Raw genomic sequence first — 17,138 nt, forward strand, 5'->3', positions numbered from 1 at the left:
GTATTTCCCAAGAGCACCCTTTTCCATTCCCACATAGATTCCTCCAACACTTCTGAAGTAGTGGTTTCCAATCATTTTCTTCAAGGGAGGAAATCTTTCCTTACATCTTCCTTGGTTGCAACATAATCAGTCCCTGAGTAATGGAGCCCTAGCAGGTATTCCAAGATGCATGTCTTGAGGAAGAGAGGAGATGAGGCCACTTCTCTGGTGTGGGATGAGGGTTATCTTGGGATCTGGGTGACATGCCTATTTGCAGATGCCAAGCAAAGGCAGACTCCTGTGGGCCGTCTTGCTTCTCAGGGATCAACACCAACTACACCATTTAGAGGCCCTTCTATTAGAAAACCCATTGAGTCAACACTCTAGGCCTGCTCAATGTCATTCCTTTTCCGAGGCCCTCTGGCTGGGGAGATTCCCATACCTGGAATTACTTCCTTCTTTTTGCAGACTCTCAATTTTCTGCTTTAGGGATTGCACTGTCCTCAAGTAGTCTAAATAAAGTTCTCTACCTTGGGCTAGGAATAGAGGTGGAATGAGACGGAATGGATATCAAGTGGAGGAAGAATAGTTCAGGACTCCAGATTGTATGACCACCTCAGAAGCCAGCTGTCTCTCAGAGAGGTCTCAGAAGCTGTGGGCTCTGACAATTGGTATACCCTTTCATACCATGGTCTCCCCAACTGTGAAATAGTCAGATAAAACACTTACCTCCATGAAGGGCAGAGGGGCCTATGAACCCCTCTGCAAGTGAATAACCTGCCAAGCACTCAAGGAAGGTAGGGGAATGCAGCAGAAAACTGTCAAAGCATCATTGCAACATGGGCCCCAGCCCCCAGCCCAGACCCTTCCCCATTCAATCCAGGCTCGAGGGTAAGGGGTGGGAGGGGAAGAAGGCAGGGAAGGGGCACAGACATGCATGGCATCACATTCCTTTCTTTTTCTTCTCCTCCCCACCCACCAAGGAGTTTCCACATTTACAGGTTACATGTATGTGTGGGGGCTGTGGGGGAGAGTGCAGGGGACAGTGGTGATCAGATCATTGGAGCACAAGGCGGAAGGAAGTAACTCAGTAGGGTAATGAGGAGTTCAGGCTGCAGCGCTGTCCAGAAGGTGGGAAAGGAGGACTTGGTAATCAGCTAAGGCTAAGAAGGCAGAGATGACACCGAAACAGGGTGAGAGCGAGAATACAGGAGGGAAAAGAATAAAAAAGTCCATTGGTCAAAAAGAGGAAAAAGGAAAAGGGAAGAAAATGGGGGGAGAAAAATAGAGTTGCTTTTTGCTGCTGTTGCTTTTCAGTTAAATTTTTTTTATCTTTCTTTTTGTTGTTGTCATTTTATTTTGTTTTGTTTTTTAAAGAATCTCACACCTGATATTCCACGTTCCATCCATTTCGGTTCACCAAGGACAATGAAGAAATTCTCTTGCCTTTCGTATTCCTCCTCATCTACTATTTTAACCCTTATGGTTTTCCTGTAGGGACAACAAGAGAGAGAGTGTGTCGACTGGGTCGGTAGGTTGGTTTGTCATTTGGAGCACAGCCTTTAAAATCATTCCCCATCACTCCTGGTACATGCAGCCCAGTCCCGCCATGGTGGCATTTGACGGGACTATGGTGGATTGTATATTTCTCATATAAAAAAAATGGTCTCAGCTTTTCTTGTCTCCTTGGTCGTAGTTGTCCTTCTGGGTATGAAGGAAAGGGAGCCAGGGGACAAGGAAAAGTAGGCAAAGGAAGGGTTCCAGGGGGACAGGAGGGAAAGGGGAAGGACAAAGGGGGTGATGGTGGGAAGGAGTCAGTTTAGATCCTGCTGATAGTTAGTAGGAGGTGAGTCAGGCAGCGCATTCCATTGGGTGTCACATGGTAACTGGCATTTCTTTGGGAAGCAGGTAAATTACCGGCCCATTGGAAATGATTTTTCTACAACAGGAAATGTGTCAACAGTGCCTAGCTGGGGTCTCGTTTTCCTTCCTTGTGTCTATACTCACTTCTTATGTGAGCCTCATAAAGAAAATTTTAAAGTATTTATGAGGAAGGGAAACGAGAGAGAGAGACAGCGAGAGAGAGAAAGGAAGGCAGAATTCTATTATCTTTGTCATTCTTTACCTCAGGGCTTCAGTGGTGGGAACTAAAATAAGTATGTATTAACTACAATATGATATAGGACTGTTTTAATATTTATGGCTGATGCACTCCTGGGAAAATGTAAAGAAAATGATAGAAGTCATCAAATTCTAAATCACCTTTATACTTCTATCACATAGGGTGATATGTCCCAAGGCTGGCTTCCTTAAATGCTGATTATCTGGGCTCTGGGGGAAAAGGTGATGGAGGTTCCGATTCATTTCTGGGTTATCTCAACAAAGCATGTTGTCTTTTAAAAACAAATCATTCAGGGAAGCAAAGTTTCCTTGAAAATCACTCCCCTCCGAAGACTGGCATGACGCTGGTTCAGCCCTGCTGTCATGGGAGAAGTTGCTATGGGGCCTGGATCATCCCCATCTTGGTCCTTCATGGAACCACAGTGGGGTTGGTGGGTCTCAGTAGTGAGCCATGATTTTTCTTTCCCATCTTGGTCCTTCATGGAACCACAGTGGGGTTGGCGGGCCTCAGTAGTGAGCCATGATTTTTCTTTTCTGCTTGCTTTGTTTTTGGCCTGGGACCTAAATGCTCTCTAACGGGCAAAGAGGTGCTAACAAACAATAACCTAAGATGTCTAATCAGAGCCTCTGATGTTCCCGTTCCATTCTGAAGACGTGCTCAGCTTTGCCATCTATAAAGTGGTAGACTGATCTGAGATGGTTTGTTGAACACAAGATTTGGTGTGTGTTTGTGTTTTGTGTGTGCGTGTTTCACAAGTACATTTTCGGTCACCCTTTTTGGTACTATTTGGGGACACCTTTGCATACCTTGCTGAGTAGACAAAAGACAAAGCTAAATGACTAACAAGAATTTTCTAGGAACCTCTCTCTAAGCTCTAGATATGGGAACCTCGGGCTGTCTAAGAAATAGGAGCCTGGCAGTTTTTCTCCTGCAGGGACTCTGCTGTGGGTTGGAAATGGGGTGCTCTATGACCAAGGGCATGGCCTGGAGGGACATGATTGATGGCCCTGCCAGGGAAGGAATGCTTCCCCGAATACTGGCCGCTCCCCTCTACATAGATGGTCTGTCCAGAAGAGGATGTTCTGACCTGCCCATTGGAAGTCCAGGATATGTGTGTGGTCATTTACATTGAAGTCAAAGGCTCCATCTACTCTGAGAAATCCTGTGATCTTTTGGGAAAGCTTCCACTCAAGTCAGAATCCCCTCTCCCACTATTCTAGCTCGTCTGCCACCATACCTGGATGCTCTTTGCAGGGAAAACAGAGTCCAACAGGTAGGCCTGCGACCTAGACCTGGAGCTCAAACCTGTACTTTCAGCTCAATCAAGGTCAGAGAGAGAAACACACCTTGACAAAAGGACTATGGTGAAAAGGATGGCTCCTAAGGGCTGCTTTGGGGAATGGGATGAACCACAAATAGAACCCAAGTCCAAATACATTGATTCTCAATGTCTGCCCATGGACATCTGTGCTGAGCATCTGGGCCAGTTTCTCAAGTGCTGCCCTCCTGCTGGTGCTGTGCTATATGGTCTTTTTCTTTCCCATATATAAAGCCATCCAGGAGAAGCAGAGAGCCGCACATATAATACTCTGGGCTCTGGATGACTTTCTCTCTCTCTCTCCCCACTCTCTGTTTTCCCCCATATCCATTTCCCCATCCCACAAAAACTACCACCGACTCTTGAACATCCTTCTTATGGATACCATGTGACAGGCTGGCAGGTGTTAGGACACAGCTAGGATCAGAGAGAGGAGAGGGAGAGGTGGAAAGAAAGGAAAAGAGAGAACAAGAAAGAAAACAAAGGAAAGTGAACCAGAGAGGTAGAAGAAAGGGGAAGAGAAGACAAACGGATTGGAGACAGGAAGAACCAGAAGAGGAGGGAAGAGAAGAATGTTAACGTTAGTGTGGAGGACAGGGTACTACACCTTTCTGAAAACTCATATCCACCATGCGGGGGCCCATCATCTCAATGAAGTAATTCTTGTTTTTCTCATACGCCTCATCATCAATTACCTTGATGTGAATTGTTTTGCTGTGGATGGAAAAATAAGTATCATAAGCAAGGAGCACAGTGGGGGGCCAGCCAGCTGGGAGAAGGAACAGGAAGAGAATGAAAACAGTGAAAAGATCCAGAAAGGTCAAAGTGTGTCCCCAACACCACGAGGGCACAGAGGAGAGGGGCTGCCCCAGATCCCCTTCCAGGTTCACTGGGCTCCTCTTAGGCTTTGTGTGGCTTCGTGGCATGGTCAGACTCAAAGACTGGAAAGTCAAAAGTTTTGGGTTCTAATCTGAGATATGCCACATAACCCTGGACAAATAACGTAACTGATACACAAACAGGCTAAATAATGCTTACAGCATCCCAGGGCAGTCGTCAGAGCACTGAATTAAAGATATATCACAGCTCAAGCACTTAGGTCCTCTGTAGCGTTTGTTTCCTTAGCCCTCTTGCTTTGAGGACAAGAGAGAATTTTTTTTTTTTAAGTTTTTGACTTTTGAAATGAGCAGGTGTTGCTCTGAAAGGCTCATGTTATAGAAGGGACACGGATGGGGGGGCACGATGGCCTGTGGGAGTCTTGCCTGGAAATAGAAGGACTTTTCCCTTTCTCTGTGGCAGTGATTACCACAGGGAAGCCAGGAGGGCCATGTGGCTCAAGTCATGCATTCTGGTAATTCATAACTGGGGGCAGAAACTACAAGGCTACCTGCAAATGAACGCTGCCGCCCCAGGGATGCGCTGACTGGATCACATTAACTCTAGGATGCTCCGAATCACGGCTGCCTTATAAATCCTACAGTGATTTTGTGACTAACACAATTATATTGTTTTTATGTTAAAAGATGTTTCATTATTTTAAACACTGAAAAATATAAACCAATTTTAGTAGTCCTGATTTGCATTTTTCTCTTTTCTTTTCTCTCCCTCCCCCTTCCTTCCTTCCTTCCTTCCCTCTTTCTTTCTTTCTTTCTTTCTTTCTTTCTTTCTTTCTTTCTTTCTTTCTTTCTTTCTTTCTTTCTTTCTTTTTCTATTACTAAAAGCTTTAAAAACAAAGATGGACCTGGGCCTCTCCCAACCTTTGCTTAATAATGGGGACATTTCAGGACCAGACTCCACCTGAGGCCTTTCGCAGAGGGTATGGGACACTGGTGGAGGGACGCACATGCAGCTGAGTCTCCCCTCAGCAGCGGGATGAAGGGATGCACACAGGAGCCCCTGGGCATGCGCTCTCTCAGACTTGGGGGGGCCCGAGGCCTGCCCTTTGTTGAGGAGGCTGAGGCCTTCAGCACCTGCCTTTATTTTCATATAAAGTAGGAATATCTTTATACTCTGACTTGGGACAACCTCTCTGCTCTCCCAAGCTTTCCTGAGTCACTGTTAAGACTGCTGGATGTCTACAGAGCTTCCTCTGTCACATTGTGGATCCTACAGAAACAAATGTAGGTCTGTCGTTCCTGAAGTGAATTAATAGCAGTTACTAATACATCCTGGCCCCCGCCAGCCCACTGTTTCAAAATCAAAGACTCCAAACCCACACCCATCCCTATCCCATACAATCCTGGCTAGCCACCACAGAAAGCATGAACGTTCAAGCTCTGAGAGGCCTCTTTGGCCTTTCTTCCTTGAGAGCAGTGGCACTGGTATTAGAGATGAGGACCTGAGATCAAATCCAGCCTCCAATTCTCACTAGCTGGGTGACCTTGGACAACTTGCTAAGACTCTTCAAGTCTCATATGTAAAGCAGAGTACGAATATCTACTTCAGAGCGTTCTTTTTTTTTTTTTTAATATGAAATTTATTGTCAAACTGGTTTCCATACAACACCCAGTGCTCATCCCAACAGGTGCCCTCCTCCATGCCCATCACCCACTTTCCCCTCCCTCCCACCCTGATAACGCATGTGAAGTGCTTGGTGGGGTGCATGATCCTTAGTGTTTACTAAATAGCAACTATTATTCCTTAAAAGTAATATGACCCCAATTTGGCGTCTGAAAGTATTATATCTCCAATCATTAAGGCAGAAAATAAGGGGAAATCAATACATAGAACTGGTGACCCAAGACATGGTACAGGTTGGAAACAGAAGTCAGGTCAAGAAAGGACTGGCTAATACAGGATGATGGACCCCAAATGAGCTCTTAGAGGGGCTTGTAATGTTAAGGGTGAGAGCATAGATACTGACTCACATTTTTCAAATTGTGGCCTTGTCAGCAACAAGCTCTGGGCTGGACAGGCCACATGTCATAAGACATTGTGCTTGTGATTTTTAGTGAACGGATAAATAGAATAAGAGATGCCATCGACAACTCAGTGGAAGACAGGGCAATGAGGACAGACATTAGTGGTGGCATAAGGAAGTGAGGGTAGCTGGCTGGGGCCACTGGCTGGAGGGTGTAGTGAGGGGAGGAGACGGGGTGTGAGACTCCCTCACTCAGATCAGTCACGGGGAAGGCATCACATCTGTTTGGAGTTAAGGCGTTACCTTGCCTGGAAGCATAAGAAATCCCTTCCAGCTCTAGAAAACCAAGTAAGCTCTCAGTTCTGCCCAACCCAAATGAAGCCACAAGAACATTTAAACTGAGTGAGAATCACCAGCCAGGTCTTGAGTTCTCTTTCCAGGCGTGTTCTTCCTCATTTCAGTCAACAGCAACATTGTCTATCCAAACCTGGGATCACCCCTGATCCCTTCCTTTTCCTCACCCTTCCCTCTCGACCCCACCTCAACCCTAATACATCTGCCACCATCTTTCCCTCTGCTACCAAGACCTAGAGCAAAACAACATTGCCTCTCCCTTGAACTTGGTAATAGCCTCCTAAGAGAGATCCCTGCCTTTGCCGCTTCCTTCAATTCCTAACCCCATAACAACCCAGGATTGTCCATTAAAAATGCAATCTGGGGGCGCCTGGGTGGCTCAGTCAGTTAAGCGGCCGACTTCGGCTCAGGTCATGATCTCACGGTCCGTGAGTTCGAGCCCCACGTCGGGCTCTGTGCTGACAGCTCAGAGCCTGGAGCCTGTTTCAGATTCTGTGTCTCCCTCTCTCTGACCCTCCCCTGTTCATGCTCTGTCTCTCCCTGTCTCAAAAATAAATAAAAACGTTAAAAAAATTTTTTTAAAAATGCAATCTGAGTCCCATCACACCCCTGTAATTGGAATAAATACAAAGTCCTTATCATGGTCTATAGTATCTTAGATCATCAGCTGCTGGTGACCTCAGTGATTCCATTCATAACGTTCTCCCCTTGCTTGTGAGACCCAGATACACTGGTCTTTCTTCCTGTTCCTTCAATTTTTAAAAAAATTTTCTACATGTATTTATATTTGAGGGGGGACGAGGGGCAGAAAAAGAGACAGAATCCAAAGCAGGCTGTGGGCTCTGAGCTGTCAGCCCAGAGCCCGATGCAGAGCTCAAACTCACAAGCCGTGAGTTCATGACCTGACCTGAAGTCGGATGCTTAACCAACTGAGCCACCCAGGTGCCCCTGCTTCTGTTCCTTAAATCAAGCCCCTTCCGACTTTGGGCATCGTCCTTGCTTGTTCTCTGTGCCTGGGTCTGTCCTTACCCTCAACCTTTGGGTCTCCATGTAAGCATGGAAGGCCTAGGAGAGGCCTTCCACGGCCATGTGACCTTCTTCAGTATCTTTCCTCTCCATTGTCTCTACCTCCCCGCCACAGGTCACTTTCCCTCGTGTCCCACCTGCTTGTTTCCTCCAGTGCACTAATCACAGCCTGAAGTTAGCTGGTTAGTTTGTTAACTTACTTGCCCACAGTCTGTCCATACTGGAAGGTAAGGGCCACGGTGACAGGGAGCCTGTGTCACTTGCTGCCCCCGTCCTAGCACCCGGCACGGAGGAGGCCCTCGCTCATGACTTGCTGAGGGACTAAAGGTGGATTTCAAACACGCCTGAGAACACATCTGCCTCTTTGCAGCAAACACTCATTAGGATCAACAACAAAAGGCTATTCTGATAGAACGCCTCAGGATTTCCAGAGGGACAAAGAGACCAGAAGCCCAATGTCATCCATCTAAACCCTCAGCTGACTAGTCCGCTCCATTTGTCTGTCTATGGGAGAAGCTCTACAACAACAAGCCGGGACTGAATGCATGGGGTGAGGCTGGGCAGGGCTCTGACCTGCCCTGCTTCTCCTTCCAACTTTCTGCTGAGGGAGGAGCCAAAGCACGTAGCACGTCCAGCTAAGACCGGGCTACACTGCTCGGAAAAGATGTCCCCGGGGGAATCTCCCACCAACAACAGAGGGATTAGGAAACCCACTTCTGGGCTGCCTGGCTGGCCTCTCAGAACATTCCTTTGCCTTGAGGACACCCAATTCCAAATCAGGCCTCTGGTCCTCAGGGTACTGCCAAGGGAAAGGCGCTCTTTAGCCACTGAGTTCCTTTAGGGTGAAAGGGAGAGGAGGCAGCATTTCTTTGTTGAATGGTGAATACTGTATTGGAGGAGGGCCCTGTGGATTTGGCTTTATACAAGGAAGGAATCTAAGATAATATATACATTTACAATCTCAACACCATGGGAACTTTCTTATTTCATTCCCACGTCAGCCGAATAACATAGGTATTATTGCTTCCACTCTACAGAGGAGAAAACAAATTTTCAGAGAGGTTCACTAACTTTCCCAGAGTCACACAGCTCGTACCCAGCAGAACTGGGATTTTAGCACATGTACCTTATTACTCCTACAGTTTGTTTCCTACAAGCAGGTGGATCAACTCTGGATGCCAGCCCTGAGCTGTGCCCACAGTGAGGAACCACAGAGGTCTCCCATTTAAATTCAGGCGGCAGATGAGAATTAAGGTTAACATGCGGATCTGCATTGCGTTGATGAGTAGGTGGCTTCCTAACCCTTTGGCCTCCCTTGCTAGAAGTAGTCTCTAAATAGTCTCTGACTTGGTGACTTCTTCCCTTCTGATTTCTACTAAATGACTCTTCACCACATCGAGAAGGGTCCTTTTTCATTGTTTCTAAATGTATCCTGGCTGCTCCAGGCCAGCTAATGCTCAGAAAGCTTCCTTGAGCCAGGGCTGTGGGACAGAGCTGACCGTGGACCTTTCAGCTTTTCTGGGGCAGCGTTCAGAAGCCTCACATCTCTGTGTTGAGATATTTTAAGTCTTCTTTCTCTCTCTAGTTGGGCACCAGAGCAGACCCCTCCTCTTCCCCTGGCAGGTTTCTGGCCCTGATTTGGGGCAGAAAAGCCCCTCCCATCTCCAACCACACCCTGACAGCCCAACACTGACATTCCCCCTCGCCCTTACCAAGGTCTGGGGGAAAGATTCCTTGTCTCATGAAAAGGTTTATAGTGCCCTGATTGATTTCCTCTTGAAAACAGGTGTCCAAAGGGTCCCCAAAACAGTGCTTCTCAAATTTTGATTGCCTATGCATCATCTGGGATCTTGTTAAAATGCAGATTCGGATTAAGTAGGTCCAGGGTGTGCCTGAGATCCTGCATTTCTAACAAGCAACCAGTACACCCCCATGCTAGTGTTGGTCTAGGGCCCAAGACTCCTTGGAGAAGTCTCTCTGATTCTATTAAAAACTTTGGGAAAATAAGAGAGCTTCTCAAATGTTAGTGCCAGTCAGGGAGAAGGAGGCTGGAATCAAAGGCTAGCGTTTCAGCCAAAGGCTGGAGTTATCAGGTCCATTTTGAGACTACATTTTGAGGGGGAAATTGGAGTGCACCCAGAGTAGGGTGACTAGTATGGTGAAGGGTGTAGAAACCAAGTTTCAAATTAATTTACTAATAATTATATGGTGCTCGCCTCATGCCAGGCACTGTCCTATTCAGACACTTTACTTATATTAGTAAATTAATCCTCACGACAAACCCGTAAGATAGGAACGTGCCAGGTAAGGTGCTATTCTCTCTGCGTGTACTATCTCATTGAATGTTGACCACAACCAATGAATTAGATACTATTTTTATCTCTATTTTATAGCTGAGGACCTGGACGCTCAGAACAGTTAAGAGACTTGCCCAAGGCCATAGCTAAATAAGGGGCAGACTTGGGATTTGAACTCAGTGTGGGTCTCAAGACTGTGCTTCTAAATGAGGTCTGATGTGTGGACCCATGGGAGAGAGGTCTGTTGCAGAAGATGACACCACTCCAAACGATTCTGGGGCTGTCACAAATACTGTTTCCAAAGCACCGAGGCCGTTGGCAGGGAGGCAGGCTTCGACTCTACCAAGTATCATCACATCAATAAGATGAACTGGCTTATAAGGGAGTGGCTGCCCCATTTCTGGTGGTTTTAAAAAGTAGGTTGGTGACCATGCATGAAAATGGTCATGGAAAGGACTCCTGCATGCTATAGAAAGTCAAGTAGATGACCTGTAAAGGTCCATACCCAGTGGTATACTGGTAAACCAGGTGTCTGGGGGAGAAAAAAAAAATAGGAACTCTGATTTGTGGCATACGCCTTCCATAGTGTAAATACTCCCACTGTAGTCAATTTCAAGCTACTAAGTTTTAATAACCAACTTACAAAATTCCCAAACATTTAACAATAAGCTGTTATGAACTAGTAGGATTTCGTTCCAGCACACCACTGACAGTGTCAGAGTCTACTAAAGTGTTTAAGAGATGTTAGGATGACACAAGGTGGTTCTGATTGATTTACAAAAGATTTTACCCATGCTAGTGTTTCCTCAAAACGGGTAACTATCTGATAAAGTAAGGTATGACTGGGTTTATTCAAACAAGCCTTTGGAAAAAAGACTCGAAGATTTGGCTTTTAAATGAAATCTTGCCATTTACACTGACGTGGATGGAGCTAGAGTGCATTATGCTAAGCGAAACAAGTCAGAGAAAAACAAATACCATATGGTTTCATTCATACATGGAATTTAAGAAACAAAACAGATGAACTATAGGAGGGGGAAAAAGAGAGGGAAACAAATCATAGGAAACTCTTAATGAGAGAGAACAAAGGGTGGATGGAGGGAGATGGGTGGAGGGATGGGCTAGCTGGGTGATGGGTACTAAGGAGGGTACTTGTTACGATGAGCACTGGGTGTTGTATGTAAGTGATGAATCACTGAATTCTACTCCTGAAACCAATATTGCACTGTATGTTAACTAACTAGAATTTAAAAATTTGAGAATAAAACAGAGATTTGGCTTTTAAAAGGAATGTGGGTGGGTTAGGAAGCTGTGGTAGGTCAAATTTCTGAAAGTTCCATTGAAGATGTTCTGTCCTAATCCCTGGAACCCATGAATAAAGTCTGGCAAACTTCCATAATGTTATATGATATAGTATATTATATAGCACAGTTGAAATATCACTCCCATAATGTTATATGATATGGTATATTGTTGACCTTAAAATAAGGAGATTATCCAGGTGGGCCTGGTTCCATCACATGGGCCCTTAAAAGCAGGGAGCTTTCTCTGGCCCAAGAAGAAGGGGAAGCCAGAGATTTGAACCATGAGAAGGACTCAACACATTGTTTCCAGTTTAAAGATGAAGGGTGTCACATGAGCGGGAATGCAGGCAGCCTTCAGCAGCAGAGTGGTCCCTGAATGACAGCAAGGAATGAGACCTTCAGGCTCAAAGCCCCAAGAAATAGGATTCTGTCAACAACCTGAGTGAACTTGGGAGGCAGGCATTTCCTCAGAGCTTCTAGACAGGAGCCCAATTCAGCCAACATCTTGATTTCAGCCTTGTGAGACCCTGAGCAGAGAACTTAGCCACACAGTACCAGAACTTCTGAACTACAGAACTGTGAGATACTAAATGGATATTGTGTTAAGCCTCTCAGTTTACGGACAACGTGTTACACAACAATAGACAAGGACTATGGGAGGCTTGCTTATTTTACAAAGTCAGGAACTGAGCCAAATGATCTCTTGAAACTGTCTTACTGTATCTATTTTGTAATCAGAATACTTTGTCCTGATGGCAGGGCCACTGCTAGGCTCTACAGCACCTTTGTACAAAATGGAGAAAAGATACAGCCCTGGAGATACACAGCCTGGCAAGGGCAGGGCGTCTTCCTCTGGCTTGCATAGCCACACATGGTGCTGGGCTTGGCATGGAGAGAACTGGTTGGATTTTTAGCCTCCATTCAAGGGTCTTTATGCAATGCACAGCCTGCACAACTGTAAGCAGCAGCCCTGCTTGGCAGACTCTTGTGTGATTCACTCACTACTCCACACACATACCGGAACCAACAGCCACATGGGACAGGCTGAGGCAGAGAGATGGGTTTTGCTGAAGAACTTACTACAACTTGGGGGGCGGGTGGTCAAGTGGGTGGGAGGGTGGGCAGGCGGGGAGGTGCAAATTGGGAGGGAGGGGGTTTGGGTGTGCATGGAGGAGCATGCACATGATCTCTGCTCTTTGGCATCTATTCTGGACCCTTCCAAGCTGCTTGTAGCTTCTTTATAGCTATGACTACCTGAGCTGATCAGAGAAAACCCACAAAGATACGGCTTCCCCTAGGCAAAACTGTAGGAACATTTTGTCTCCACTTTTAGTTAACTCCTGACTGCTGGGCATGTCCATGGGCACATACCCACAAGTTTGATGATTTGGTGGTCATTCTGTCCATTCTGGAATGTCTGGGCTCATAACTGGGCACTGTAGCTCATGACTGATTCACTTGCTCTCCCAAATATCCACTTCCCCAATGCCTGAAGAGCTTCTTACCTGTGGCTAAAGGGAAAAGCACATCTGAGATGACTGTATGATTACAGATCTAGGCTTTAGGATATGGTCAGAGGCAAAGTGGTACCAAAATCCCCAAAGGGCCCACTCACTCTGTTTCCCAAAGGTCAGGGCAAAGTGATGGAACTTTTATTTCTTAGAAAAAACGTTTTTTTAATGTTTATTTATTTTTGAGAGAGAGAGAGAGACAGAATCTGAAGCAGGCTCCAGGCTCTGAGCTATCACATACAGCCTGGCGCACGACTAGAACCCATGAGCTGTGAGATCATGACCTGAGCTGAAGTGGGATGCTTAACTGAGTCACCCAGGCACCCCAGAAAAGCAGTCTTCTAAAATAGGCATCCTTTCTTCCGAAAGCTGTCAGGCCTTGTAGGGCAGCTCTACAGTAGAAAATATTTTACATAATAAATTTTTATTCTCTCCATTCTTTCATAGAGGATAAAGACTGAACCCTTCATCCCAGGAATTGAAAGCTCTCTGTAGTGTCCGTCCATCCATCCATCCATCCCTTTATCTTCTCACACTTCCCCACACAAACTCTACACTTCAATTCTCCTCATTATGCTCAAAACATGCCATGCTTCTGCTCACCCTGGAGATATTCCTTCTTCTCTCCCTTTCTCCCTTCCTTCCTCCATCCATCGCTCTATGGACCCATCTATTCATCCATCCATCCATCTATTCCTTCATAACGATAACACTGAATAATGAAACCACTTAATGAAGCTGCATTAAACTGTATAATAAAATACTTCACTCAGTAAGTATTTATTAAGCACCTAATGCATGTCAGACATGATTCTCAAGCAAGAATTTCTGCCTTAAGAGTTCTGTGTAATGGGAATTAACCAAATGATTACAGTAAAATGTGATCGGTGTGACGATAGGGGAAAAATAGAGCTGAGGAAGCACATGGTCTAGAATGGCCTCACCAGAGGAAGGGATATTTCAGCAGAGTCCTGAATGAAGATTCAAGTTGGTTTGGCCAAGAGGAGGAGAAAGAGTCTTCCAGAGAGAGGAGATGCCATGTGCAAAGGCTTGGTGATGAAAATATACATGGTGGCTTCAAGGTGATGAAATGAATTCAGTTTGGCTAAAGCACCAAGAGTGAGAGGGAGGAAGTGGGAATAGATGAGTCAGGAGAGAAGGCAAGGTCAAGGACATAGAGGACCCTATGAGCCACATTAGGGAGTTTGGGATAGCCTGCCCTCCTCTCTACCTATCTAGGTTCCCCTTATTCCATTAAATATTACCTAGGTACCGCCTAGATCTGGAGGAGGCTCTTGAATATCCAGCCCATGCTGGGCTCTAAGGTTTTGACTATTGCACTAGACTAATCATGTATTGCCTGATGCATTTCCTGGCAGCTTCACAAGTAATTATCTTGCCTCCTGAGCTAGGCTGGATTTCAAGGGCTCAGAATATGTCCTGCTCCCACCTCCTTCTTTGGTTCTTCTTCAGGGCTTAGCTCAGGTCTGGGTACAGAGTTCCAAAATGCTTGCTGGATAGATGGCTCCTGATTTATCCATCCATCCATCCATCCATCCATCCATCCATCTATCCATCCATCCATCCATCCACCCATCCATCCATTCACCTGTTAGAGTAGGCAATTAAATAGACATGAGGAGGAGGAGAGAAAGGAGCATAACACATGGACAACTTCCAGGCACCACCCGGTCTCTGCCCAGACACAGCCCCATCTCCCTTATACCAACCCCTTTTGCAGTTTAGCACAGATTGATAGGCAGAAGATACAGGCTACAGAGACCTGCCCAACTTTGGATCATGCACACTTAAGAAAGTTATGCACACGTATCCACTAGTAACCCTGAGGCTATTATATCATTACAATACCATTTGCATTGTGGTTTGGCCTCCCACCCCCACCCAGCGGGTTGTGCTTAGGAGGCTCATGGGAAGATGACACAAAAGGTTGGAAGGGAAGAAACCAAGGCAGATTCAACGGTGGAGCAATGATAACAAAATGGAGGAGAGGAGACCAAAAAAAAAAAAAAACAACCCATAAAAGAACACAGTGAGAAACTCTGCAAGCTGCCACCTGCCCTAAGGTCAGCAAGCTTCTCTGCTTCTGGAGTGTACTATCGCTTTCTGCTAAATAAAAAACCATTTGCAGGGCACCTGGCTGGCTCAGTTGGTTAAGCATCAACTCTTGATTTTGGCTCAGGGGACAGCAAGGAGCCTGCTTGAGACTGTGTGTCTTCCCCTCTCTCTGCCCCTCCCCAGCTTGCACACATGCTCTTTATCTCTCTCTCAAAATAAATAAACTTTATGTATTTTTTTAATTTGTAAAATTTTTCTTCAACGTTTATGTATTTTTGAGAGACAGAGCGTGAATGGGGGAGGGGCAGAGAGACAGGGAGACACAGAATCCGAAGCAGGCCCCAGGCTCTGAGCTGTGGGCACGGAGCCCGACTTGGGGCTTGCACCCATGAACTGTGAGATCATGACCTGAGCTGAAGTCGGACGCTTAACCACCCAGGTGCCCCAAAATAAATAAACTATAAAGCAAACAAATAAAAACCCTCTGCTACTTTAATTCTCTGTTGAGTCTCTTGACTGAATTCTTTCCTTGGAGAAAACCAGGACTAAGGAATCCTACCACCGACCACCCCCGGGAACACACCCACTCATTATTTATCACAAGCATGTTCCTGCTCTCATGAATCTTACACTCTTGTGATGTGAACGTGCACAGAAAACATCCCTTTTGCTGCTTCCCTTTGCTTGTGTGGAATTTCCACAAGGTAGGGGGTGCTATTCAGCTCTAGGAAATGTACTATCTCGATAGAGGAAATCAGCTTACTCACGTGCCGCAGGCAGCCCCAGGTCAGTCTTGCTTTGACCATATCACAGACCTCAAGGAGGCTTCTAAGCTTGACTACTTCTCATGGCCACCAGGCAAAGATGACAGTGTGTGGGTGTGTGCGCGCGCGCGTGCTCGCATACTGGGAAAATTAATGTGCTTGTGCATTGTCCAATTACAAGAGTGCTCTCATCTCTTGAAGTCGTGAGACAGATTTCTCTCCCTCTTCGCTGCGCTGTGGCGGGGAGTGCTTCGTGTTCCTGATTGTGCGTGTGTGCAGGTGAGTGGGAGCATGATGGGGTGGAGTGAGGGTTAGGAAGTTCCACTGTATGTTAGGGGGAGAATTTGGCCTTCTTGAAAGTAGTCTCTGTAAGGGCCTTGTCCAGTTACTCTCACGAACTGTGAGATCATGACCTGAGCCACAGTCGGATGCTTAATGACTGAGCCACCCAGGCGCCCCAGGGATCTCATTTTTTAAGAATGATTCTGATCCGGCGTGCCTGGGTGGCTCAGTCGGTTGGGCGTCTGACTTCGGCTCAGGCCATGATCTCATGGTTCGTGAGTTCGAGCCCCGCATCAGGCTCTGTGCTGACAGCTTGGGGCCTGGAGCCTGCTTCGGATTCTGTGTCTCCTTCTCTCTGCTCCTCCCCCACTCATGCTCTCTCTCTCTCTTTCTCTCAAAAATAAATAAAGCTTAAAAAAAAAATGATTCTGATCCAAGCAGAAAAGAGAGAAGACTATATTGTATGGACATGAAACTTCAGATCCAAGAAAAACCTTCTAGTAATTAGGAAGAGAGAAGGGCTGGTTTCTAAGGACCTGAGTCAAACATTGTCAAAGCTCCTTACGTCCTCCTTAATTCCCTGTCCACTAGAGCACATATAAAGTCCATACTGTTGGTAGATAATTTCTAGAGATCCCAGTGAATAACAAGTTCTGGGAAGATTACTGTCCCCGAGCTGGGGGGAGAAAATCCTTCAATTAGAGACTTAACTACATGGAAGATCAGCTTATTCTACAGACATTTTCTTGACTGAATCAATCAGGGACTAAACTAAGGCAAAGCCGCAGTCTTGAACAACGGCGGTGGCTCTGTTCACACACAAGGCAGCCGGAATGCCGCCCCCTGGGGTTGTGCAGTGTAGCAGCGGCTCTGGGTGAGGAAACAGCACACCGGTGACATGTCAGCCATTGTCACCGTGTGAGTGTATTGTGTTGTGGGTCCCAAAGGAGTTGTTAGAAATTTCTGCCTGTAAGACTTCTGAATGAACTGTTTTCCAGTTCACTGGAAATGGCTCTTCCCTTCTTCTGCCAGCCAAATGGCAAATTCTTGTTTTGTACCACACAGAGGCAAAACGGGGCCCAGGCTGTCAAGGTTGGGAGCCAGAGGGCCTGAGTCCCAGCTCCATCTCAGCTGCAGGAGTGCTGAGCACTGTGTCCCCTGCTCTGATGTGACAACCTAGCCTGCTGCTAATTTCACAGAACCTGGCGATCTTGTCAGGAACATAGTAGGCAAACTTCTTGGAGG

At 46.3% G+C, this 17,138-nt stretch overlaps 1 protein-coding gene across 9 annotated transcripts in view; it reads right to left on the reverse strand.

Moving 5' to 3' along the window:
• The window catches only part of SLC8A3 (solute carrier family 8 member A3), a 143,407-nt gene that overhangs the window by 14,771 nt on the left and 111,498 nt on the right, over positions 1 to 17,138 (reverse strand). For 4 of the 9 annotated variants that reach the window (XM_053224621.1, XM_027066046.2, XM_027066047.2 and 1 more), the window contains exon 3: positions 4,027 to 4,133. In XM_053224621.1, coding sequence (XP_053080596.1) covers positions 4,027 to 4,133 — 107 coding nt within the window. Of the gene's footprint in view, positions 1 to 1,366; positions 1,471 to 4,026; positions 4,134 to 17,138 lie in introns of those variants that run through there. The other 5 variants (XM_027066052.2, XM_027066045.2, XM_027066048.2 and 2 more) reach the window with 3 other exon arrangements.

This window comes from Acinonyx jubatus, chromosome B3, assembly GCF_027475565.1.
Source record: "Acinonyx jubatus isolate Ajub_Pintada_27869175 chromosome B3, VMU_Ajub_asm_v1.0, whole genome shotgun sequence".
NCBI lineage: Eukaryota > Metazoa > Chordata > Mammalia > Carnivora > Felidae > Acinonyx > Acinonyx jubatus.